This window comes from Loxodonta africana, chromosome 2 (assembly GCF_030014295.1).
Source record: "Loxodonta africana isolate mLoxAfr1 chromosome 2, mLoxAfr1.hap2, whole genome shotgun sequence".
Classification (NCBI taxonomy): domain Eukaryota; kingdom Metazoa; phylum Chordata; class Mammalia; order Proboscidea; family Elephantidae; genus Loxodonta; species Loxodonta africana.
Genome location: NC_087343.1, coordinates 13781701 through 13809486, shown reverse-complemented (window position 1 = coordinate 13809486; position 27786 = coordinate 13781701). Strand labels below are relative to the sequence as shown.

General features: G+C 41.8%; 1 protein-coding gene across 2 annotated transcripts in view; it reads left to right on the top strand.

Annotated features, from left to right (window-relative positions):
• CTNND2 (catenin delta 2) overlaps positions 1-27786 on the top strand; it is a 769728-nt gene that overhangs the window by 245657 nt on the left and 496285 nt on the right. The window contains exon 6 of one of the 2 annotated variants that reach the window (XM_064270645.1): positions 13381-13575. In XM_064270645.1, the coding sequence (XP_064126715.1) occupies positions 13381-13575 (195 nt within the window). Of the gene's footprint in view, positions 1-13380; positions 13576-27786 lie in introns of those variants that run through there. The other variant, XM_064270649.1, reaches the window with a different exon arrangement.

Here is a 27786-nt window from a genome sequence, read left to right as displayed (position 1 = left end):
ATCTCCAGAACCTTTAAGCACACAACCGAATCCCTCTCTTCTCAGGCTCTTTTTACATACGCCAACTCTGATGTTGAGTAAAATAAAAATCTTATTTCACGTATTTTTCAAAATATTTGAATCAATTTATAAAGAAAATTGCATGTTTAAGCTACTTTTGTCTGATAAAACCTTTCTCCTTATCCATGTCAGTATCAGGACCAGCTGCCATGGAGTCTGTTCTGACTTCTGGCGACCGCATGTGTGTCAGTGTAGAACTGTGCTCTGTAGGCTTTTCATGGCTGATATTTCAGAAATAGATTGCCAGGCCTTTCTTTTGAAGCATCTCTGGGTGGGCTCGAACCCTACCCTTTTGGTTAGCAGCCGAGAGCGCTAACCATTTGCACCACCTAGGATTCTCTCCTTGTCCATACATATGGAGGATTTCAGCTCTGTCTTTCTCTGGCAAAGCCACATGATCAAAAAGGAAAACTTAGTTACAACAGCAATCAACTCTGGAAAGCTGGATGGAAGATTCTGGTCCCCTAAGAGCCATGGCTTGTCTGTCTGTCCTGCTTTCCATCTCAATACAACAAAAACAATGAAGCGGGAGCACCTTGTGATGCTACTTGTAATTGTCCAGGGTAATTAGGTCTAGAAGCTATGCTCCAGATCCCCTGTTTGAGCCTTGCTTGGGCGAGGTATTAAGAAATGAAATGACACTCATCGAGTTTTATCCCCCTTGGTGCTGAAGAAGAGGCTGGCAATTAAAACCTCTGGTAAATGACTGATTAGTAACACAAGAAATTATAGCTTGTTTTGTATCCATAGTGAATTAGGGCAGTAACAAAGGAGTGGTGAGCCAATCTCCTGGTCCACTCAGCCCAGGCACTGCTGCCAGAAGATGCTAGGAGTCAAGGTTTGAAGCAAATTGTAAAGACGTGGCCCTCCCAGGAAACATGATTGTCCACAGATTAGACTTCTTTACAAATTAATCTCCTAAGATTTTAGTTCCAAATCTGAAACCAAATTCTTTTGTCTTTCTGTTCAAAGATACTAAAATTGAAAATTCTCCCCCCTCCAATTTTTGAGACAGCTTCAGGGTGCTAAGTAGAATCTTTCCAGGGCTTCTTTCTCCAGCTTCTGTTGAGACTGTCTCTCACTAGAAACGTACTGAAGTTGTATTTGTTGAAATCCTGGTCTTTGGGAACCCCACTTCAGGAAGATGCCTTAGAGTTCATAAGGTACATGTGACTGTCATCCTGGCAGATTTACCTTCCCCAGGAATCGACACTTGGTTCAGCTCAAAGGCCTTTGGGCCTCCTAGAGGCAAAGGGAACAAAGAGAAGTAGGAAGTGGGTGTCTAGCCTCCCCAGCCAGGCCTGACCAGTTGTCAGAATCCACTATCTATGAACTCAGCAGGAATTTTCCAACAAGAAGCTTATTGCAGTGTTTAGCACACCTCATACAAATGACACCTCCTACTTTCCCTACTCTCAAAGATATCACAGCCTTCTTACAAAGTTCAGAAACTAAACCTCCCTCCAAAGAGAGGATCCATCTTTCCCCCAAACTGAAGAATGGAAGTTTCTGTGGATGACCTGAGACTCTTATCTCAAGGGGCCTGGTGAGGACCTAATTTCTAACGTGTGCTCCTCAAGACCCTACCTCTGTCCTCAAATTTACCAGGCCTGGACCTAACCATAGGGATCCCTGGTGGTGCAGTGGTTAAAGCACTTGGCTGCTAACTGAAAGGCCAGGGATTCAAACCCATCAGCTGCTTCATGGGAGAAGGATGCGGCAGTCTGCTTCTGTAAAGATTTATAGCCTTGGAAACACTGGGATAATTCTCTTCCATCTTTATAGGGTCACAATGAGTCAGAATTGACTCGACAGCAGTGGGTTTTGTTTTGTTTTTTGGTATATGGAAAGACACTTTCTTCTCTAGACATGACGCAGCTCGCCTGATCACTAAGGCCTTCTCTGCACTCCTGGTGTGTGGGGAGGCCACAGTGTGGCCTGAACACCTGCAGCTCAGGTCAGCCATGCTGCAGCAGCCTTGAGCCAAAGCCTTACCTGCTGGCCAAGGCAGCTACCAGAGCAATGCGCATGCCAGAGCCAGCATGGTTGGCTGGTGCCTTCTGGTACTGGGTGGATAAGAACCTGCTGAGGTCCCACCCCTACTACCAACATCTGGCTATGCACTCACCTGGGCCTTTGTTGAGACCACTCACATTAGTTTAATGCCAAGGGAGAGCTTGGCAATGATGTATTTGTCTCCTAGGTTCCAGAAGTGTATCAGATTCCAGGTTCTTTAGCAAGCAAATTTGAAGTACTCTAGTGATCAGATGAAGTCCCTGGGTGGTGCACATGGTTAAACTCCTGAGAGGTTGGCAGTCCAAGTTCTTCCAGAGGAGCCTCGGAAGAAAGACCTGACCGTCTGGTTCTGAAAGATTGCAGCCTTAAAAACCCCATGGAGCCGTTCTTCCCTGACATACATGAGTTTGTCATGAGTCAAAATCAACTCGATAGCAACTGGTTTTGTGGGTGTGGGTGTGGGTGTGGGTGTGGGTGTGGATGTGGATGTGGGTGTGGGTGTGGGTGTGGGTGTGGGTGTGGGTGTGTGTTTAGCAAACAGATACCTGCTTATAGCTGGGCCAGGACACCTGGCTTCTCAGCAGGTCTTCCAACTGGTCATTTTTGGTTTAACCCCCTGCTGAGAATTTTCATTTCTACCCCAGATTTACTGAATCTACAGCTTAACAAGATCCCCAGGTGATTCTTATGTATATAAGAATTTTAACAAGATCCCTGGGTGATTCTTCTGTATACACAATAATTTTAATAAGATCCTGAGGTGATTCTCATGTAGACACAGGAATCTGCATATTTAAGAATCACCTGGGCATCTTGTTAAGTTGTAGATTTTGATTCAGTAAATCTGGACTGTAAATGCAAATTCTCAGCAGAGGTGTCAAATCGAAAACTGCTTTGACACCCTGCTTCTCAGAGGGTGATTCATGAGGACCAGAGGACCAGGATTGCTGGAGAGCCTGTTAGAAATGCAAAATCTCAGGTTTCTCCCCAAACCTAGAGAGTCAGATCCTGAATCTTAATCAGGGGATTCATAGGCAGGATACATTTTGAGAAACATTGAAACGCAGGACTAGTACATTGAGCACTACTTCACCCCGCTCTAAGATAGGAAGTCAGAAGCAGGTACTGAGGACAGGTTCCAAACCACCACTGTTTACCTAGTGCGTTTCAGTTATACTATTAACCTCTTAGATAAATACGTTTCCCTAACCTTTTCCCGAACTTGGAGCTGTGCCGGAGACATGGTGTAATATACCATCCACTTCACTGTAGACACAGAAACTGTAAGACTTTGGCTGAAAAAATGAAAATAGCCCATTCCAAGGAGGCAGATATTGGGCTGCATGTGATGCATTATCTCCATCATCACTATCTCGTTACTTCCTAAATGCTGTCGTCGCACAAAGAATTGCACAAAAGAAGCCTGATGCCCTGACAGCTTAGGGGAAAATGCTTGTGGCTGGAGAGAAAGTAGAAGGAGGATATACTTTGGAGGAGGTAAGTTCACAGGGATACCGCTACTGCTGCATCCTGACGGGTCATTTTGATCATTATATTATTCTCACTGGAAAGCATCTGAGTGCCGGTGGATTACTGAGTTCATTTGGTGGAAGGTGCAGTGACATTTAATAATTACGAGAAATCATATTGGAAACCTCATCAAGAAAGAGGAGCAAATCTTTCAGTGTTTTTATTGTCGTTGATGTTATCATTAGTTGCCATCGAGTCAGATTCCCACTCATGGTGACCCCACATATGTAGAGTAGAACCGCTCCATAAGGTTTTCAAAGCTGTGACCTTTTCAGAAGCAGATCGCTAGACCATTCTTCCAAGGCGCCTCTGGGTGGGTTCGAACCGCCAGCCTCTAAGCTGGTAGTTGAGCACATAACCATTTGCACCGCTAGGGGCTCCCTTAAGTTAGTCTAATAAGTGAAAATCTAGGGTTGATGAGATGGATAAAATAGGAGGGCGTTTTGCTTTCCAAAACATTTATCATGGAATTATACCATCACATGGCCTATTACATTGAAATTATTGAGCTGAAATGCAGTTTTATCATTGAACACATCTGAATTAATAATGACCCTTTCAAACATCAGTCTGAAATACAGCTCTTAGCCTATAGGAGAAGTGTGTCTGTATATTTTAACACTTATAACAATGTGAAGTAAGAGAGCAAACTAATTCAGTGAATTAGGGACCATTTGCAAATGACATTTGGTTTGTGGATTTGACTCAGGATACACAGGAAGTCTTTTGGAGTTCTTTAATTATTGAAATTAATTTGTGAACTAGGAGTTGTTATCGTTGTTAGGTGCCGTCGAGTCGATTCCGACTCATAGCGACCCTACACACGACCGAACAAAACACTGCCTGGTCCTGCGCCATCCTTAAATCGTTGCTATGCTTGAGCCCATTGCAGCCACTGTGTCAGCCCATCTCAGCAAGGGTCTTCCTCTTTTTCACTGAGCGTCTACTTTACCAAGCATAATGTCCTTCTTCAGGGACTGATCCCCCCCATAACACACCTAAAGTATGTGAGATGTAGCCTCGCCATCCTTTCTTCTAAGGAGCATCCTGGTTGTACTCCTTCCAAGACAGATCTCTTCGTTCTTTTGTCAGTCCATGGTGTATTCAGTATTCTTCACCAACTCCACAGTTCAAAGGCGTCCATTCTTCTTCGGTCTTCCTTATTCAGTGTCCAGCTTTTGCATGCATATGAGGTGATTGAAAACACCATGGCTTGGGTCAGGTGCACCTTAGTCTTCAAGGTGACATCTTTGTTTTTTAACACCTTAAGGAGGTCTCTTGAAGCCAATTTGCCCAATGTAATGTGTCTTGATTTCTTGACTGCTGCTTCCATGGGTGTTGATTGTGGATTCAAGTAAAATGAAATCAGGATAGGAGTAGAAAGTAGGTTTTCTTGAAAGTTGTTTTGAATCAAAAGCAAAAAAAGAATTAAAAAAAAAATTAGTGTCAGAGTACAGAAATCAGAGAGAAAAACATGAACATCCTGACATCCTTACATTTATTTCCAAAACGGCAGTACTCAGTGTGGCTTCCTCAATGTGCATTTCTTTGACAGAAGTTTTATTACAATGAGCTCATTCTCAAATTGAAGATGTAATATTTGCATCTCAGCAATTTACCTAGTACACATTGATGAGGTAGCAATTTTAGCCAAAATTATATTCGTTTTTGCATTTCTGAAAGTGCTTATATACTGATGTCATTTCCTCCCTGAAATTTAAAGATAGTGGATGTCCAGCCAGACTTTAAAAGGTTCAAAGTCCTGGAGATAACTATGTCAAAGCCACGAGCTATCCCGGAGCAGAGTCTAACTCCCTGCCCAGGTCATGCAGCCTGGCCACGTTGCTTAGTGATGCCGGCCTGTCAGCAGGGCACATACTCTGGCAATGAGTGTGGCCAGCAAACCCAAGAGCAGTGGAGGGATTTGCAGAGAAAAGTTGTTTCCATTCCAGACTCTATGCTTCTCTTTTAAAGTTCTTACTTTGCTGTTCAAAAAAGTAGTCTCATTAATAAACGTTGATGTATGAAACAATTGTACGTTTTTATAAAATAAACAAACTTGAATTCCTAGATTTTACTTTGGACTTTCCTTCAGAGCAAAAGAAGTTCATAGTTTTGTTTTATTGCTGTTTTTTTTTTTTTTTGTTATCCCTTTTCTTCTGGAGACATCGTTTTATCTCAGAAACGAGAAGGCTTATCTCTGCAACCTGTACATAGATACATTTAGTCTGCTCTCTCTGGCTGACTGCTCTGCCATTTAGACACTTGTTTTCCTTCTATTTCTCTGCAAAGGAGCATTTGAAACTGGGCGCCAAATTTGAAGAAACCGGGTAAATGACAGTACATGCTTAATAATTTAATATTGAAATTTTGAAATGAAAATGTAAAAAAAAGATTTCTTTGCAAAAGCAGGTGAATTTGCCTTAGAGAATCATAAATCATATAGTATATAAATGAAAGAATGTGAATGGGTCCCCATATAAAACAAAACGGACATGTTTTATTCTGCTTACTATAGTAATTGGTCTAACATGCTAATAAATGATATGGTGTGAATAATGCCAGAAATGAATGGTTGAGAATTGCAACACATTTGTTAGATAGTTTTTTTGTGTGTGTGTCCTTTAAATGTATCTGTGTCCTGCCATGTCGGTTTATCAGTGACAGAGTGGTTCATCATGTGACCCCTGCATTAGAACCAGGAGATTTGGGGTCACTGGTTACTTGTGTATTGCCCCACCCCTCTCATGCTGGCCCAATCAGAATCTCTTTGGGATTGTGTCTTGGAGTCAGCATTTTTAGCCCATCCTCCAGGTGGTTCTCTGGGGAATGCACTATGATGTGAGAACTAATCATATTCTAGGGAATGAAGACCACATGGGGAAAAACCAAGTACCCTGAGCTGAATCTTCAGTTGTGCAGTTTTTACAAGGCTGTTATGTGAGATTTTCTGTTGAGCATTTGAGATCCCTTTGATGGACAATTCGGTTGCTATAGTAGTGAGATTTTGAATTAAAAAATTTCCTGCTCAATATTTCAATCAATTGTAGTATGAAGTCTTAAAGAGTTCATATACTAATTGATGTTTCCTGTAAAAGACAATACAGATTAATTAGATACTCAAAGCCAACCTATGAATGTGATGCAGTGGATCTCCTGTACAGGGCCTTGGCTATATTGGTGCTGGCCCCTTGGCCTAGAAACCTTCCTGTAGGTCTCCCTCCAGCACGGCTCTTGGCCTCACTAGCCTTAGTCACTTCTTCCCTAAAATGGCAGACTTCCAAAGGAACTTGTTGACCACCCTATCTAAAATAATATACCTCCCTGGCACTTGGTCCCCTCTTCCCTGCCTGAATGTGATAACATTTGTTTTCTGACTTTGCCCACAGAATGTTTGCTCTGTTAGCTAGAGACCTTATCTATCTAGAGGGGCATGGTGTTCTCAGCTCCAACAGTGTGCCCAGGCACTCAATAAATATGTGTTGAATGAATGAACACATGAGTGATATATGGATCAATATTGATTAGCTTGTGTGTGTGTGTATATGTATGTATATGCATGTATGTGTGTGTATGTATATATGTACATATTTGTCCCTGGGTGGTGCAAATGGTTAGGCACTCGACTACTAGCCAAAAGTTTGATGGTTCAAACCCATTCAGAGGTGCCTTGGAAGACAGACCTGGCGATCTGCTTCCAAAAGGTCACAGCCTTGAAAACCCCATGGAGCAGTTCCACTTTGCACATATGGGGTCACTAGGAGTCAGAATCAATTCCACTGAGTGGATTCCAACTCAGCGACAGAATGGAACTGCCCCACAGAGTTTCCAAGGCTATAATCTTTACAGAAGCAGATTGCTCAATCTTTTTCTCCTGTGGGGCCTTTGGTGGGTTCGAAGCCCTGGCCTTTCCATTAGTAGCCAAGCACTTAGCCATTGTGCAGCCAGGGCTCACTTTCGCATAGAAGCTTTTTTGCCAATCATTGCAGAAATGGCAAAGGTTTTTTTTTTTTTCTTGCTGTTAAATGAAAACAGCCTGATAGATTCTCTGACCCAGTGAAAGCCTGGTGTGGAGGAGCGAGGCAAGCAAGGCGGGGAGCACAGCTTAGCTCCTCCACTGCATCCCTGTGATCTTCCATGTCAAGAACTCCTTGCAAGCCTGTTCTGGCTTCCTCCTGCATTAGCAAGCGTTTGTTATCTTCAACTAGAAGGTTTTAATTTATGCCCTATCCCTTTCTGTAAAATCGTTTCTTGGTCATTTCAAGATATATGTATTTTTTCCTTTTGGAATTTTTCACAGTTATTCATTAGGATCCCTGGTGGTACAGTGGTTAAGCGCTCAGGCTGCTAACCAAAAGTTTGGCAGTTCAAATCCACCAGCCATTCCTTAGAAACCTTATGGGGCAGTTCTACTCTGTCCCATAGGGCCACCATGAGTTGGAATCGACTGGACGGCAATAGGTTTTTCAGTAGAAAACAGAACTAATGCTTTTTAAGAAAATAAAATAAAACTTTAACGTTTACATTTTGCAAGTGTTTTCCAAAATGATCAATAAAATCTTTGTCTTTAAAAAAAAATTTATATGAAATCTGTAAATTGATTTTGATTGACTTTGTTGTGTGAACAGTAGACGTAGGAAGAGCAGAGCTGCATGGTGGAATTGGAGTGTTGACGCTGGACAATATGGAAATGGTGGCAGAAATTGGCCATGAAGTGCTTTGTAAACACTGGTGTTATCCTTGCATGAAATATGTCTGCCGTGGTTGGGGGACAGTCCATGCTGTTGGTCTGGTCTATGGCATCTGTTTTCCCGACCCGTCCATGTTTTACTGAACTTTGCCATGCTGAGCTTCTGACCCTCAGCTTGGTCCAGTTCATGCTCCCAGAATGGTTTCTTCACCAACATGAATGGCAGGAACATGTGGTCTTGACATCTGTGGCATTTTGGACAAAGGCAATGTTTCTCATTTTTTCCTGTTATAATAGCATTGTTTGAGTTCCTGGCAAAGATGTAAGTGCTCATGGTGTTTTGAGTCCCATGTAATGATTAGGACTCACTGTCAAATAGACTGTAATGGTAAAAGAACATTACTTCTAAACAAGGGTACATTTTCTGCAAATCGGCACATACGTACATCATCTAATGACAATTTGGAATATATTCCCGAAGAGATTGTATGAGAAATTTTTTTCTCAAAATTGCCCCAAATACAGTTGTCCTTGTTTGTATACATGCGTTTTCTTGAGCAAGGGTGGTAGGATGTGTGAATTCTAGAAGTCACACTTGTACCTTTGATTTCTTGGCCTCTCTTCTTAGCTCTTTCTGTCTCTCTTGCCAATAACCTTGCCTACCCAAGAGCAATTGAAACCTGATCACAGGATAAAAAGGAGCATAAACAATACTCCTTTAAAATGCCTCTTCTCATTAGTAGCTATGAATACTACTTACACCCAACCAACCCGTTTCCAAGGAGTCGATTTCAACTCGTGGGCAGCCCCACGTGTGTCAGAGTAGATCTGTCCTCCATAGGGTTTTCAATGGCTGATTTTCCTGAAGTAGAGCCCCAGGACTTTCTTCCAAGGTCCCTTTTGGTTAGGAGCTCAACAAATTAACCATTACCCACTACCCAAGGGAAGCCCTAGTGGTGCAGTGGTTAAGAACTTGGCTGCTAACCAAAAGGTTGGCAGCTCGAACCCGCCAACTGCTCCTTGGAAACCATATGGGGCAGTTCTACTCTGCCCTTTAGGGTTGCTGTGAGTCGGAATCAACCCATCAGCAAAGAGTTTGATTTTGGTTTGGGTATCATCCAAGGGTTCCTGCTTCTTAAATATGTGTCTATGTTTTACACAAGTGTTTCCCTATAGAAACCCATATGCTTTCACCCAGAGTATGCTAATAGAAAAAATGGATAATAGACTGCAAATATTTAATAATTATACTGATATTTTTATTAATGCCGTTGAAAGTCAGATATCCATGGAGTTAAGCTTTATGTTAAGATTTTTGCTTCTTGCCTAGGATCCTTAATAATTAATAATTCACGGTATTAGTAAAAATTTTATAATGCTGGGTAAATCATTATAATAAGAGCATTTTCACACGTACACTGAGATCATGTCACCATTTAAGAGATCAGTAAGTCCTTGTTGTTTATTACTGGATGTTTGGGGCCATTGCTGAATAATCGAGAAATGATGAGGTTACTACTCAAAATGAGCGAACTATGAATAACTTATTTGACTGTACAACATTTGGTTATAATGGCTGTCTCTTTTTTTTAAAGTTTTAATTCCTTGGCAATATTATCAAAACCTTCAGGAGAAAGAAAAACTGACAGCAGAAACTCAAAGTGGATTGTACTTAAATATATTCCTGAAAAATATGAGCATAACATTCAGTATGATGTTGGCATTTGATAAATCAGATGCAATGAACCTAATTATGCAAAACAGTCATTTACAATCTATCATTCATGTGAGTGCTATCTAAGTCAGGACTTATTTAATTACTAGGAAAGGGAAACGTAAGGAGCTTGCTTACCCTCTTCCTTTCCTTTTCTGAAAACATTCAGTGAGTTTTATTAACACTGAGTTCATAGAGCACTGCCCCAGTCATTCAGAAATGCTCTATTTTCTGTTTATTTAAATTTAAGGTTTTTTTTGTTTGTTTGTTTTTATGCTAAAGATGGAGCCTTGGTGGCACAGTGGTTAAGAGCTCTGTTGCAAACCACAGGTCAGCAGTTCGAATCCACCAGCCATTCCTTGGAAACCCTATGGGACAGTTTTGCTCTGTCCTATAGGATCGCTATGAGTTGGAATCCACTGGACAACAACAAGTTTTTTTGTTTGTTTTCATTCTAAAAATAAGGAGCTTTGGTGGTACGGCGGTTAAGCGCTTGGATGCCGACTCAAAGGTCAGCCATTCAAACCCACCAGCTGCTCTGTGGAGAAGGATGTGGCAGTCCGGTTCCATAAAAATTACCACCTTGGAAACTCTATGGGGAAGTTCTGCTCTGCCCTATAAGGTTGCTATGAGTTGGAATTGACTCAACGACAGTGGGTTTTTATATTCCTTATGCTAAAAATACCAGCAGGATGTTTATCTGTCTAAAATTTCAAAACTTTTGAATGGCTTTTTTGTCAACTATTCTGTTGTTGCTGCTGTTGTTGGTAGCTGCCCTCATGCTTGTCCCTGACTTATGGTGACCCCATGCACAAGGACACAAAATGCCATCCTCTCCTGTGCCATCCTCATGATCGGTGGAGACTGGACCGTTGTGCTCCAGAGGATTTTCAGTGGCCGATGTTTGGAAGTATATTACCAGCTCTTCCTTTTTGGTTCATTTTACTCTAGAAGCTCCTCTGAAACGTGCCCAGTATTGTAGCAGCATGCAAGCCTCCAGTGACAGAAAGGTGGTGGCTGCGTGTGAGGTGTATTGGCCAGGAATCTAACTCGGTTCTCCCGCGTGGGCGATGGGAATTCTACCACTGAGCCATCAATGCTGCGTGCAAATATACTCTGCAAGGCTATTAAAATCCTTGGGGCTACGTGATTTGGAAGAAGTAGCCCAATTCTTGAGTATTTGAAGACTTTGTCTTTAAAATAGCCACGAGTGGAACCCCTGGATCAGCCCATCAGAGGTAGAGCTGTCCCCAAATCCCACCAAGATTAAGGAATTCCGATACGCTGTCCCTTAAGGCTGAAATGGAGAGTTTTGAATTGGGGCTGTTCAAAGACAACCGACTGTTAAATCCCGACGCGACACATTGTTATTAGCTTTGGTGGTTTAGCTGAAGGGCCGTCCCTAAAATCAGCTGTAGCCTCGTTTGGTTCTTGTATGTGTTCTGTACTCACCACAGACCGAGGACCACCCGCCTTGATTCTTCGTCTTCTTCATTGTGTGTAGGTGCCTACCATCCCTTCTGCCCCTAGGGAGGTGACTCCCCTGGCATTTCTGCTCCCGTGGTTCTGACTGTGGTGGTGTTGTTAGTTGTCATTGCGTCAGCACCGACTCATGGCACAACTGGACAAAATGTGGCCCAGTCGTCTGCCATCTCCACGATCACTGGTGTATTTGAGTTCATCGTTGTGGTTATTATGTCAGTCCATCTCATGAGGGTGCCCCTCATTTTTACTGGCCTTCTACTAAGGAGTCCTGGTGATGCAGTGGTTAGGCACTTGGCTGCTAACCAAAAGGTCGGCAGTTTGAATCCACCAGCCACTACTTGGAAACCCTATGAGGCAGTTCTAGTCTGCCCTATAGGGCGGCTGTGAGTTGGAATTGACTCAGTGCAATGGATTTAGGGTTTTACTTACTAAATATGATGTCCTTTTCTATCAGTCTTAGAAAAAAAGCATCCAGAATGTTCCTTAAAAATGAGGACTTTTACTGACTGAGACTAGAAGGATCCCAGAGGTCATGGTCCCCAGACCTTCTGTTAGCCCAACAGAGGAACCATTCCCAAAGCCAACTCTTCAAACAGGGACTGGACTGGACTATGGGATAGAAAAATGATACTTGTAAAGAGTGAGCTCCCTAGATCTGGTAGACACATGAAACTATGTGGGCAGCTCCTGTCTGGAGAAGAGATGAGAGGGCAGAGGGGGGCAGAAACTGGCCGAAGGGACACGAAAATAGAGAGTGGAGGGAAGGAGTGTGCTGACTTATTGGGGGGAGAGCAACTAGGAGTATATAGCAAGGTGTATATAAGTTTTTGTATGAGAGACTGACTTGGTTTGTAAACTTTCACTTAAAGCACAGTAAAAATTAAAAAAAAAAAAAAAAGGACTTTGAAAAGTGAGGCTTCGACTCGCTTACTTTGGGTGCGTCGTCAGGAAAGACAGTCCCTAGAAAAGGACATGGCTGGAAAAGGTTCTAACTGTACCTCAGCTGAAATACTGTCTCTCAATCTATCTTTTTTTCCATCTGCCCTCTCAATCTCTTAACCCTACAAAACTCCGTTTTTCTGCTTCTTCAGAGATACCCATGGTTCCCTGGTATACACTGTTGCTTCGACATAACGCTTCTTCCTGCGCTATATATGGAGTGATCCAAGTAGAACTTTACTAGTACTATGAAGCTGAGTGAGGGTGGCCTCAATGTTTAAATTACACCAGTTAGTGACAATAATATGTATCTTTTCAGAAGATGGCAGACAATGTGAATGCTTCAATTTGGAGGATGGGAGTAAAGGAAAATATAACTTTAAAGCTTTTGTTTTAACATCTGTTCCTCCGAGGGATTTAGACTATTGGGCATCTGAATATTCCAGTGGATTCACAGTCCAGGGACAAACTACTGAGGAAAACTCCTTCTGGTCCACTCTTCAGGGACAACATCACGGTGGCTTGCCATTGTGATTCACTCGCTGACCCATCACTTCACTTCGTTTCTGTCGTGAAGTTGAAGGTGCAAGGACTATGGGATAACTAGGAGGTTTGGGGTTTGACCGTCTGGCCAATTCCTTTCGTGGGGGACCCAGCTACATTCATCAGGCTGTGAGAAAGATGGGGTTTCAGGGGCTTCGTTCAGCGTGGATTAGTCTGGGAAGCTGTCATCCTCACAGTGAGATCAGGTTTGGGAGCAAAGCGGGGTGGCTGGGTGATGCCGATGAGCTTGATGTATTGCTGCCATTTTGTGTTATTCGTTTGCTTTTCTGCAGATTTCAACAATTCTGTCCTAAAAGAAAATATTTTCAAATGTGCCTTTGATAACACAAGCGCTGCTTGCACAGTGATCTGGCCCTAATGGCTCTGTGTTCATTCGTTTCAGCTGGGTCCCGAGCCTCCTACAGCAGCCAGCACGGCCACCTGGGCCCAGAGCTGCGGGCCCTGCAGTCCCCAGAGCACCACATAGACCCCATTTATGAAGACCGCGTCTACCAGAAACCCCCCATGAGGAGTCTCAGCCAGAGCCAGGGGGACCCTCTGCCGCCAGCACACACGGGCACCTACCGCACGAGCACAGGTGTGTACCCAGCACCCACTCGGAGGCCTGGCTGTGGTGGGGCGAGCTGTGCGTCTGCTGGGGAGCTTAGGTGACGCTCCCTCAGGACGGACATGGAGAGAGTGTGTGGTGTGTGTGTGTGTGTGTGTGTGTGTGCATGCATTTGAGTGGTGTGATGTGTGTGTGTGTGTGTGTGTGAGATGTGGTGTGTTTCCATGGTGTATGCTGTGGGGTGTGTGAACAGTATGCATGGAGTATTTGGTGTGTGTGCTTGCTTTGTGGGATATGTCTATGTGATGTGTGTGGTATGTGTGGGGTGTGGTATGTTTGGTGTATTTCGTGGTGTGTGTGATGTTTTTGGTCTGTGTGTGATGTGTGTGGTGTGTGTATGTAGTACGTGTTGTGTATGGACTATGTGGTATGTGTGATGTGGTGTGTGGTATGTTTGGTGTTTTTTGTGGTGTGCGTGTGATTTTTTTGTGTATGCGTGGTGTGTGTGTGTAGCGTGTGTTGTGTGTATGGTATGTGGTATGTTTGGTGTTTTTGTGGTGTGCGTGTGATTTCTTTTGTATGTATGGGTGTTGTGTGTCTGTGGTGTGTTGTGTGTATGGTGTGTGGTATGACTGGTGTTTTTTGTGGTATGTATTATGTTTTTTTGTGTGTATGTGTGGTGTGTGGTATATATGTGTGGTGTGTGGTATGTGATGTGTATGTGTGTGGTATGTGTGACGTGTGTGTGTGTATGTGGCACGTGTTGTGCGTGTGTGTGTGTGTGTGTGGTGTGTCGTGTGTGTGTGACGTGCTCTGTGCCCACCCTCTCTCCCTGTAAGCATCATGACCTTCATCACGTCTGTAATGACGATGGTAGGAGCAGCATGTGGCTCCAGTTGAGCTCCCTGAGTCTGAAGGGAAGGAGTACAGTAGGGGTTATAAAGTGAGTTTGCCACTCAAGCATTGTGGAGGAAACAATACTCATTTTTTAATATGTCGGAGTTAATGCATTTAATGAATATAAGTACTCCAAGAAAATGTAGTCATTATACCTGCTGCCGTCAAGTCAATTCCAACTCATAGTGACCCCGTAGCACAGGCTAGAACTGCCTCATAGGGTTTCCAAAGCTGTAAATCGTTATGGAAGCAGACTGTCACATCTTTCTCCTGACAATCATTATACAGAACTAAAAGTCTAATGCTGGTAATGGATTTTTAATGGTATATAGTCTGCCTATTTATCAAGCTAAATATATATGTATATATACTAAAAATGCACCATATATTTTGAAAGACGGACTTAGAATTTATTTCATTCGCACTATTAGTTTGAATCATATGAAATTGTTGTGTGAGGGTTGAATATTGGCAATCTCATAGAGTTCAATCAACTAGATAGCTCTCCTGGATTAAATACATATTATGAATCAAGTACTACCACATGCCTCATGAAAAAACACACATATTTTCTAAATTATATGTCCATTTGCAAAATAATTGGTTGAATGTCATGATGAAATGTGCTAGGAACACTACAAAATTACCGTCATTAAAAACAAGCTAAGAATTGCACTTGTTCTAAAGCCCCACATTGCTCAGTAAACTCAGAAGGTACTGTGTTGCGGGTGCAGACAATAGAGCCAGCTCTTTTTTTTTTCCTAACGGTGCATATTACCACGGGCAGGGGCTGAGGCAGGAGAGGTGAAGCTCAGGTCCAGAGCCTGGCTCAGGGCTCTACGTCCTCAGACTGTTAGAACTTCCAGAGACCGTGAAGTAGAGTGTAGCGATTTTCTAAGACTGCTTCATGAGACAAAATGACACCTTTTGAAATCGAGGCAGGCTAAGTTGCTTTTACAGCTGATCATGATACTTACATTTCAGTATTTCACTGCCTTCTAGGAAGGGAAGCACAAAATAGTCTTTATTTTTGATATTGTAAATGCCTCCAGTGTTTAGATGAAGAAGACGCTTTCAGTCTTTTGTTAGCATTTGTCTCACCTTCAGCCAGCTAGATCCATTCCTGTCTGGAGTTTGGGCTGTTTTAATGTTTAGTTTTTGCCTCTTATTAAGGAAGGTTTATTTTATTTCCATGTACCCCTTTTACAAGAAAATAACAGCCTCAGTGACATTCAATGTCTAATTCTAGTGAAAACTGACAACAAAAGGGATTGTGTTGATTCTCTGTTCCATGTTCATATGCTCTTAGAATTCTCTCTTGTCGAGAAGCTCGTAGAGGTTTAATTAAAAAATAGCTACAATAAGAAACAAACGTAATTCATCTATGCCACATTAAAGGCAGGGGAAATGTTCAAACTTTTTTTTTCAAAATCGTAGTCGGCAGGGGTCAGCAAACTATGGCCCGTGGGTCAAACCTGGCTCACCGTCTGTTTTTGTAGGGCCCTTGAGCTAAGAATGATCATGAAATGTTTAAGTTGTTGAAAAGAAAATCAAAAGATAGATAATATTTTGTGATATGTGAACATTATATGAAATTCAGATTTCAGTGGCCGTAAATAAAGTTTTATTGGGACACACACCCATGCTGATTTATTCATGTATGGTATGGTGGCTTCTGCACTGTGTCAGTAGAATCAGGCAGTTGGGACAGAGCACATGGCCCGCCAAGCCAGACACATTTACTATCGGGCCCGTTTGCAGAAAACGTCTGCAGAACCCTACTCTATGCCTTCGACAGCTTGCCATCCCGAAAGAACAGGTGCTTTGCTTGGGTTACCTCCTCTGAGGAAAGGCAGCAGTGCCCTCTGAATCCTTTAAAGCGGACAACCTGGTTGTCTAGGCTTTTCTGCAGTGGCAGAGATCTGCTAAGGCAGTAATGGTCAGACCTCCAAGACCCCATCACAGCCTGCACCTTTGAACTTCAGGCAGTTTTGAGCAAATATCCTGACTTACTCAACCTCCAGGGAAAAATTTCCAGAAGCATATAGATGGTGTCTCAGGAAGAGAGGCATGGGAGAGTCACCTCTTGTCGGATCCCAAGCATAACACTACAGGGCTCTCTCCCCTACACCTGCCCAGGGGCTCTGCCTTTCTACATCCATTCATTCCATGCCCTCACACCTTCCCAGCCAACTCTAGACTCCAGGAGCTGTCTCTGGCAGCGCACACATGTTTTGAGACAATGCCTTTAATATATTTCTATGATTTATAAATTATATCCATATTATATAATAGTATTACATCTAGTATAAGGCATACCTAAAAATACAAATAAAAATGAAAAGTATACATAAAGGAATGTTCTATATTTGCTTCTCCGTATCTAGGGGGTCATCTTGCACATCCTCTGTTGTACCCCCCACACTGGAGACCACTGGTATGGACTCTGAAGAGGCTGGCAGGGCCAGAGGGATTACCCCAGTCCCTTGGGAGAAAGTGTTAGGTTTATGTGAACCCTGTTAGACTTGAAGATTAGGAAACCACTGGCTGTTGGCTCAGATTGGTGGCCACGTGACTTGAGTAACTGGTTAAGATCTTTCTGCTCTCAGGTAACGGGCCATCGGCTGGATTTCCTTCAGTTCAATCCACAAATATTTCCAGATGATTCTGCAAGGAGAGTGGGCAGGGGGTATTGAGGCCAGTTGTTTCCTTCAAGGTGTTGAGACTTAGTGAGGAAACAAGTGCCGATGCCTAAACAATTAGGGAATTACTAGATGGTGCCATATATTCACCACGTGTGGACTGATAAACAACATCATGATAAATGTAGGAAAAATTGAAGTTATCAAGGATTTAATTCTACTTGGATCAGCAATCAACACCTATGGAAGCAGAGGTCAACAAAACAAACAAGATATATTGGGCAAATCTGCTGCAAAAGTGCTCTTTAAAGTTTTAAAAAAATCAGTAATGTTACCTTGATAACTAAGGTGCACCTGACCCAAGTCATGCTATTTTCAGTTGCCTCATATGCATGTAAAAGCTGGACAGTGAATAAAGGAGGCAGTAACTGATGCCTTTGAATTATGGTGTTGGCAAAGAATATTGAATGTAACGTGGACTGCCAGAAGAATGAACAAGTCTGTCATGGAAGTACAGCCAGAGTGCTCTTTAGAAGTGAGGGTGGCAAAACTTTGTCTCACATACTTTGGATATGTTACCAGGAGGGACCTGTCCCTGGAAAAGGACACCATGCCTGGTAAAGTTGAGCGTCAGAGAAAGAGAAGAAGACCCTCAACAAGATGGATTGACACAGTGGCGGCAAAGATGAGCTCAAGCATAGCAACAATTATGGGATAGCACAGGACTGGGCAGTGTTTCCTTCTGTTGTATCTAGGGTCACTATGAGTCAGAACCGACTCCATGGCACCTAACAACAACACTGAGAAAGTATTTTTTGTGGATCTTATTTTCTTCATCTGTGCATGCCAATCACCAGCATTTATCGATGCATCTTGATTGCATGTTCAGTCAATTTCAGACTGCAGAAGTTGGTAAAAATCTTCAATTTCTTCATCTTTGGCCTTAGTGGTTGGTAGGTAAATTTAAATAATAGTCATATTAACTGGTCTTTGTAGGCCTATGGATATTATCCTATCACTGACAGTGCTGTACTTCAGGATAGATCTTGCAATGTTCTTTTTGACGAAGAATCCAACGCCATTCCTCTTCAAGTTGTCATTCCTGGCATAGTAGACTATATGATTGTCTGATTCAAAATGGCCACTACCAGTCCATTTCAGCTCACTAATGCCTAAAATATCACTCTTTATGCATCCTATTTCATTTTTTATGACTTCTAATTTTCCTAGATTCATACTCCTTACATTTCACGTTCCGATTTTTAATGGATGCTTATAGTTGTTTCTTCTGATTTCGAGTCGTGCCACATGAACAAATGAAGGTTTCGAAAGCTTGACTCCATCCATGTCATTAAGGTTGACCCTGCTTTGAGGAGGCAGCTCTTCTCCAGTTGCATTTAGAGTGCCTTCCAACCTGAGGGGCTCATCTTCCCACACTGTATCAGACAGTGTTGTGCTGGTATTCATAAGGTGTTCACTAGTTGATGTTTTTAGAAGTAGATCTCCAGATCCTTCTTCCTAGTCTGTCTTAGCCTAGAAGTTCTGCTGAAACCTGTCCACCATGGTTGACCCTCCTGGTTTTTGAAATACTGGGGGCATAGCTTCCAGAGTCACAGAAATACCCAAGCCAATGCAGTATGACAAACTGACAGACAATTGGTGGGTGCTCTTAGTGGGAAGGCAAAATTACGGCAGCTGCCTGTATGCCCGAGGACAAGAAGTGGGAGATATGAGCCTCTGTTGCAGCCTTGAGATCTGGCACATAAGAAGGATTTGAAGGGTTACTTCCTGAATAAGCAGTGAGCCAGTCAACTGGTCAACCAGACTCCACAGAGCACACACTGTCACTGGACATACCCCTGCTCCACACCTCCTTTCTTGTGGGGTTGGGAAATAAGGGGGCATGAGAGAGACAGGCCACCAGTGTTCCTGCCATGGGTGGGGGTTGGAATTTCATGAACCAAGACAGAAACAGCAGACTACTGAGCTGGACAGTGGCGTGAATATTCCCACCTGCTTTTACAGGATGATTACTCCAGCGTCTGGAGATTTACTTCCTGCAAGATGAAAATTTAAAGAGGTACAATTTCAACAAAAATGTCGGTGTAGATAAAACATACATTTCATCTGGGATGCAGCTTGTGAAAACCAGAGCTTGTACGATAAGGAGTAGAGCAAAACAAGGAATATTTGATCCTCATGAACTTGCTTCCAGTATGAGTCGGAATTGACTCGACAGCACTTTTTTTTTTTTTTCTTTAGAGTCTATTAAGCAGACGCTAAATAACACAGATTTTGATTTCAAGCTCAAACATGTCAATGAATCTCGACTTCATGAGTCATTTGATCAGCACTTGCCACTGACAACCTCAACATGTGTCTTTATAAACTAGTGAAATAGCCAATGTCTGCTGTGATGATAGTCTTATGAATTTCCTTTCAAATAAATGTGATTCTGAACAAGTATTGAAAACAAGTTTTCTGTCATGCATGTGGCAGCTTTAATAAAGAACTATATAGATAGGCTGCAAGGAGAAAACGCACCGAATCTTTGCATGAGTTTGACAAGTATTTCAGCATAGAAGGAAAACAGGAGGTGGTAAAAATATTTGCATGTATGAAGAAAGTATTTAAGAAACAGTTAATGCTCTGCAAGAATAACCAATATTTAATAAAGTTATAGATGAATTACATATGACCTTCACATTCATAAAATTTTATTACTCCTGAGTAATATTTAAATAATATCCCCGCTATCACAGAATTTTCAATTAAAAGAATCACTTGAGTCCATACAGCTGTGGAATATTAGCAGTTTAGTACTTGTGAGTGCTGTTATTTCAAACAGTCAGAATGAGTGGTTTCTATTGCAGTGAGTAAAATTAGATCCTACATGAACTCTTAGTTAATGCTTTCACCTTTTTTTTACTCTAAAAAGTTGGGGCTACATTATCACCCAATGGGAAATTTTAAGTGAGCCTTTTGATGCCATACCGTCTTAAGAAAATAAAAACAATATGCAGATGCTTACTTGTGTCAATTTACCTAAGATGGGGAAAATAAAAATCTTTTTACAGCTGAAGAAAGAGTGTTTGCTAGTAGAATAGTTCATTTGTGAAATTTAAAAATATGGTAATCGTCATAGTTTCATATAAATGAATAAATTAGGACAGTGTTGATTAATACCAGCAAAAGGTAGATCGATGGAAGATTTATGAACAATCTGTAATATGCAGATGATACAACCTTGCTTGCCGAAAGTGTACTTAAGCACTTACTGATGAAGATCAAAGACTACAGCTTTCAGTATGGATTACACGTCAACATAAACCAAAACCAAAAACCCTCACAACCGGACCAATAAGCAACATCATGATAAACAGAGAAAAGATTGAAGTTGTCAAGGATTTCATTTTACTTGGATCCACAATCAACACCTATGGAAGCAGCAGCCAGGAAATCGAATGATGCATTGCAGTGGGCAGATCTGCTGCAAAAGACCTCTTTAAAGTGTTGAAAAGCAAAGATGTCACTTTGAGGATTAAGGCCTGCCTGACCCAAACCGTGATATTTTCAATCACCTCATATGCATGAGAAAGCTGGACAATGAATAAGGAAGACGGAAAAAGAATTGATGCCTTTGAATTATGGTGTTGGCAAAGAATACTGAATACACTGCGGACTGCCATAAGAACAAACAAGACTGTCTTAGAAGTGCAGTTAGAGTGTTCCTTGGAAGGGAGGTTGGTGAGACGTCGTTTCACGTATTTTGGACCTGTTATCAGGAGGGATCAATCCTTGGAGCAGGACATCATCTATGTTAAGATAGAAGGTCAGCAAAAAAGAGGAGGACCCTCACCAAGATGGATTGACCCAGTGGCTGCAACAAAGGGCTCAACTATAGCAAGGATTTTGAGGATGGTACAGGCCTGGGTAGTGTTGTATTCTGTTGTACATATGGTTGCTGTGAGTTGGAACTGCCTCGATGGCACCTAACAACAACAAGAGGTATTTGTAAGGATCCTTAGTAGCACAGAGGTTAGGTGCTCAGCTCCTTACTGAAAGATCAGCATTTTGAGTTCACCAGCTGCTCCATGGGAGAAAGATGTAACAGTCGGCTTTTGTAAGACTACAGCCTTGGAAACCCTCTGGGGCAGTTTTGCTCTATTCTATAGGTTCACTAGGAGTCGGAATTGACTCGATGGCAGTGGGTTTGGTTTGGAGAGTTGAGTCCCTGGAGAAGGACATCATGCTTGATAGAGTCAAGGGTCAGGGAAAAAGAGGAAGATCTTCAATGAGATGGATTGACGCAGTGACTGCAGCAGTGGGCTCAGGCATAACAATGATTGTGAGGGTGGCACAGGAGCAGGCATTGTTTCGGTCCGTTGCACATAGGGTAACTATGAGTCGGAACTGACTCAACAGCACCTAAGAACAGCAACAGCAATTCTGATAAATAACACAACTGTCCCCACCCTGGAGATACACTCTGATTCCTTGCAATATATTTCACCTTTGTTCTTTCAGTTACATCACTAATCATAGCAATGTTGTGAAGAATAAAAGCCAAGGATGAGATTTCAATTGAACATTGAATGTAGCCTACCAAGAGTCAGAATTTAAGGATAATTAAGATGGGTTCAAAACGCCAGTCTTTCAGTTAGCAGCTGAGTGCCTAACCATTTGCGCCACCAGAGCTCCTTAGTATAGATCACAACTCTCGTAGAAGAGCTTATTTTTACAGAATAAAATGGGCTGCAGCACCGGTGGTTAGAAATCCACCTAGTTCAGGCTCTGGTCCGACTTTCAGGACCTGAGTCAGTTAAGGTAGTTTGAACACTTAAGCTTCCTTGGGGTTTCTTATTGTCTTTTTATTCAGCAGGTGGAAGCAGAGTTGCATAAAGAATATAGTATACCTTTTAATCCATAACCCCGTATTGCCAGGTACTTAATGCAAGCTCATTTGGTGCTTAAGAAGGTCCAGCAAAATTTTTCCAGAGCCAGTTCTGCTCTGCAGCCATCTAGTCCTACACCTACCTTCTGCAGATGATTGAGCCTCCTGTAAAGCAGCATGAATCATGTGTCCTGTCTGACCCTGTAGAGAAAGGCAGCTATGAAACGTGCTCATGTTGCCCCTTGAGCCACTCCTTCCTGCCTTCCTCTTCATGACCTGTGCAAGAAACTTGCACAGAATTCTCATCATACCTGGGAATGGAAGCGAGTCCACCATGATTGCATTAGTGTTCACTAGCAACCGCCAGCATTTCCATTCTTGTGGAAAATTCCATCAGACGTCCTCATCCCTATCCATTCTGTCTTCAGTTGATGGAAATGGTGCTGTATTTCTTTCTGAGGCAGAAGCCAAAGAAAATGACTATATGGATTCTGAGAGATACTCAGACAGAGTGAGTTATCTAGGTAACAGAGATTTAGCCATGTATACCATCACCCATGGAAGCAGCAGTCAAGAAATCAAACAACACATTGCACTGGGCAGATCTGCTGCAAAAGACCTCTTTACAGTGTTAAAAAGCAAAGAGGTCACCTTGAGGACTGAGGTGTGCCTGACCCAAGCCATGGTGTTTTCAGTCACCACGTGTGCATGCGAAAGCTGGGCAATGAATAAGGAAGACCGAAGAAGACATGACTCCTTCGAGTTGTGGTGTTGGCAAAGAATATCAAATGTGGCAGGGATTGCAAAAAGAACAAACAAATCTGTCTTGGAAGTACAGCCTTAGAAATGAGGATGATAAGACTTCGTCTCACGTGCTTTGGACTTGTTATCAGGAGGGAGCAGTCCCTGGAGAAGGACATCATGCTTGGTAAAGTGGAGGGTCAGCAAAGAAGAGGAAGACCCTCAGTGAAAGGAGTTGACACAGTGGCTGCAACAGTGGGCTCAGGCGTAGCAGCAATCATGGGGGTGGTGCAGAACTGTTTCATTTTGTTGTATATGGGTTAATGTGAGTTGGAACTGACTCGACGGTGCTCAACAACAACTGTTTATCACAGTAATGTTTAGAATTTTTTGGCATTTGTACCAGACAGGTTATACTTCCAAATACGTCATCTGAATTAACCAGGTGTCCCCCTCACCTCCAGCACCCACAAAGTGAGGCAGATAGGTGAACACACAGAGCTGTCAGCCTGCCCAAGTGTCAACCCCAGCTCTGCCCCTTCTGTCCTTCACTGCTCATCTGTGAACTGATGATTGAGATGGTAGTCATTGTGGTACCTGCCACGTAGGCCATTGTAAGGATTAAATGAGACAATATAGATATGCACCTATGATGGTGGCTGACACCAGAAACACTATGAAATTTAGTATTTATACTATCCTTTTCACCTATCTGGGAAAAGTAGGCCTCCCCACTAAAAACTGAAAGTGTGCTTGGAATGTTGAAAAGCATGACTGTAAAACCCTCATTCAGACATTGTGATGACCATTCCACACACTGCACATGAGAAGGAAATAAACATGGAGAGCATGACAGCACTTACAAGTATGCATAGTCATGTATGTTGATGTTAGTTGTGGTTGAGTTGATTCCGACTCATGACGACCCCATGTGTCATGCATACACCGGACTTAGCATGTAGATCTTGTTGGTCTCCATTTTATCCACTTGCTTATTTATATTTTTAATGTTTATACTAAAGTCTGTAGATCTAACGAAGTCCCTCATACAGTATATATTTACATAGTTAAAACAGTAGCTGTTGCTGAATGTTGACAAAGATCTATTTCTCTTAACCATTACTGGAGTTTTCTGTTAGTTCATTTATACTTTGAGGGCCTAAAGAAAGACATGCTTTTTTAACTTTTTGAGCAATGTATCAAGAAGAAAACTGGAAACATCGTAGGGAGGGGATTTTGCCTCATTTTCTCTAATCTATCTAGAATGTGTTCAAACACGTGATCTTGTATTTAGATTGAGAGCCAGCATTGTAGGTAGGTTTGACCTCCTCTGGTGTTTTCACTGCCTTATCTTCCAATAATAGCAGTGAAAACAATATCAATACCAATTAATAACAATTTAATTATCACTAATAATGCATTAAATGTCTTGCCTCACAGAGATAATTATATACAAAGTCAAAGTTTTGTGTTAAATTTACCCTCGAATATTTTGCCGTTGAGTTTAACTTGGATCAGCTTGTGCAGTGTGCAGAAAGTTGGAAGACCTTTGTAATGCAGGTCTTGATGATAATATTGTTTGGGAATGTTCTGGATTTGGAGCTAATGTGTCCTCACCCCTGAAATAATGGAATAGAGCTCCGTTGAAGAGTGCATAGGCCATGTCCTTGGAGGTCATGCCAGCTTAGCCATCCTTATTTCCAAGCTTCTAGAGGGAACATTATTTAATTACTCTATTATGTGTTTCTTGTTTATTAATCTATATAAAAACCAAAAAACCAGTTGCCATTGAGTTGATTTTGACTCATAGCATCCCTGTGTGTGTCAGAGTAGAACTAGGCTCCATACGGTTTTCAATAGCTAATTTTTCTGAAGTAGGTCACCTGGCCTTTCTGCCGAGGTGCCTCTGGGTAGATTCAAACCACCAACCTCTCAATTAGTTAGCAGAATACTTAACCATTTGTGCCAGCAAGATGTTCCTATGCCAGCAAGATGTTTTCATATGTATCTGTGCAAATCTCTCTCTCTATATATGTATATACATGTATATGCACACACACATATATATCTATATAAAAGCAAAGATAGATAATACCCAAACAGAAGCAAATGTTTCTTCTTCCCTTTTCTTGAACCCTACGTTATGTTTCCCCCACTCCAAGTTTCTTTTTATGTGCTCAGGTTCTTGTATTTTATTCTGTTCTCCTTTTTTTCATTGTCACTAAATAATGCCCGTAGCCATCCAGCTCATAAATCAGAATGTTTCATATTATTAAAAATGAAGTCCCTTCCACTCTTCCAAATGGGTACAAGACTCAGAATACTCCCTTTCTTCCGCCTGCTTTGTGCAGACCTTTATTTGAGTAGTTCCACAGAAAACAGTTTCCTGAGCAGCATAGGTGTTGGGTGAAGGATCAAGTCAGCTGCTGAAGAGGCTACTTTTTCAGTCTCCCCAGGAGACGTGCAATACAGTTCATTGAATTCTGAGAGCTTATTGAGGGGAGAAGGAGCTGTTGGCAGAGCAGATGAGAAGAGAGAGCAGTGTGTTTACAGAGCTGATGAAGCACCTTCCACTTAAAATGTTTGTCATGAGTATGTTCAGTTGAATAAAGCCATCCCACAAGAAGGACGATCTGGTCAACTTGGCTCTGAAACTCAAATAAGAGACATCGTATAACTGGACAGAAATTAAGGAAAATGAATTTTATTAAAAGAAAGTCTTTTAGTAGGGTGACCATTATTCAGTTATCCATAATAATGAATAAGCCTCACCACGGTCTGAACATAAAAAAAGTGAAGCTGTTGCCACTGAGTCGATTCAGACTCTTAGAGACCCTCTAGGATAGAGTAGAGCTGCCCCATCAAGTTTTCAAGGGACGGCTGGTGGATTTGAACTGCTGACCTTTTGGTTAGCAGCTGAGTTCTTAACCACTGTACCACCAGGGCTTCAAAGGTCTGAGTAGTGAGGGTAAAAAATGGAAGAATAGTACCCTGAATCTAAATTTTGTAATTTTTTTAATGTCATACTTAAAAAAAAAGAAAAAGACAACCATTCCATTACTGATGGTTGGTTTGAGACGTATTAGCTTCTCACCCTTTTTCTTCTCTGTGATCCCACGTATACCCTGTTCTTTAACATAGTGTAATAGTGTATTCTTCCCCCATTTGTGTTAGTATTTTAACTGTTTTCATTGCATTGCTTACTCTTTATCTCAATTCAATTTAGTAGTGTCAATTTGAATTCTGAGTTTACTTTGAAACTCTCATCAGCTCGTTTATTTACTGGTTCCTTCTGAAGGGCTATTCCTCAAGTACCACAAACGCGATTGGGATTTAATATGATTTTTCTCAAAATGGTTTATCCATCTTAACTTTTTATAGCCCAACTTTTCTTTTCTTAGTATATCGCTATTATTGATTAAACTAAGACTTACATCTTACCTGAAAGTAATGCTAAGGTAATTGTATGTATTGCCATTCTTTGCTTTTCCTAGAAATGAAGTTAGATTTTCTGCATAATTTTTTTTCTGTATATTTTCCTATATATCTCAGTAAATTCAACTTAACGAGAAATATTGTAAATCAGTAGATACACCAATTTGATTTTTTTTTCCAAAATGATACTTGGATTGATAATCCCATTAATAAGTCCATCTCTGTACTTTTAGCAGACATTTCTCATCATTTCAGACCTCTCATTTTTTTCTAAAATTTCCTGCTGTGTTAGGTAATTCAGTAATTGTACACCTTTTCTGGGGGGCTCAGTGGTTAAGAGTTTAGCTGCTAACCAAAAGATCAGCAGTTTGAATCCACCAGTTGCTCTTTGGAAACCCTATGGGCAGTTCTACTCTGTCCTGTAGGGTTGCTATGAGTCAGAATCAGTTGGATGGCAATGGTTGTGATTTTCAATCCCATCCCATTGCCATGGTAGTTATAAGCATAAACTCTGGGAGCCAACTGCCAGAGACTTAAGCCCCCGCTCCATTAGTGAACCACTGACTTTAGGCAAGTAACTTCGTCTCATTGTGCCTCAGTTTCCTTATCCGTAAAGTGAGAAGGATGAAGTGTTTACCCTCTCATAGGGTGATCAGAGGTGATACAGATAAAATGCAACGGTACCCAACACAGAGAAGGTGCTTTAATGCCTGGCACACAGTCACAGGGCCTTCCACCCCAATCCAGAGAACATGATCCCCTTTTCTAATAGTCTTTATGCCATTGCTGTTAATGGTAAATAATAATAATAGCTCATTTGTTTAGCATTTTCTACGTAACAGGTATTACAAGCTTTTCATGCATTTAAACCAAGAGACGATCCCATAGGTCATTTTGTTCTCTTCATCTTACAGCCTAGGGCACTAGAGTTTAGAAAGCCCAGTTAACTTGTCCAAGGCTAGAATACACCAGAAACCTAGGATGGGGACCCAGCTTTTCTGAACTGGGATGCCAAGCTCCAATGAAGCTCTACGATAATTCCCCCAAAAAAGGCCAAAGTAAAATACAAATGTTGTTCTTGTTGTTAGGTGCTGTCTAGTCAGTTCATGTACAACAGAAAGGAACACTGTCCGGTCCTGTGCCATCCTCACAGTCCTTGTTATGTTTGAGCCCATTGTTGTAGCCACTGTGTCAATCCATCTCGTTGAGGGTCTTCCTCTTTTTTGCTGACCCTCTACTTTACCAAGCATGACGTCCTTCTCCAGGGACTGAGCCCTCCTGATAACACGTCTGAAGTACATGTCCAAATACAAATGTACATGTCTAAGATACAAACAGAAGCCTGATAATGTGCATCGACTTCCCTTCACCTTTTCCTCCTCTTCATATACTGAGATTTTGCTTTTCTGTTTTTGCATAATTAATTGAATTTCAACTCTATTTTCACTTTTTTGACTCAATCGTGCTTATAATTCAATTTTTTTTTTTTTCCTGCTACCTGGCAGTTTTTTTCTTCAACTTCCCCTGTTATATTCTTTTTTGTTGTTGTTCTTAATTTGAGGTCTTTTGAGAATTTTTTGTGTGGTTAGTCTGCTTGTTCTCCTATTACCTGTTGTTTGTTCATTGTTTTTT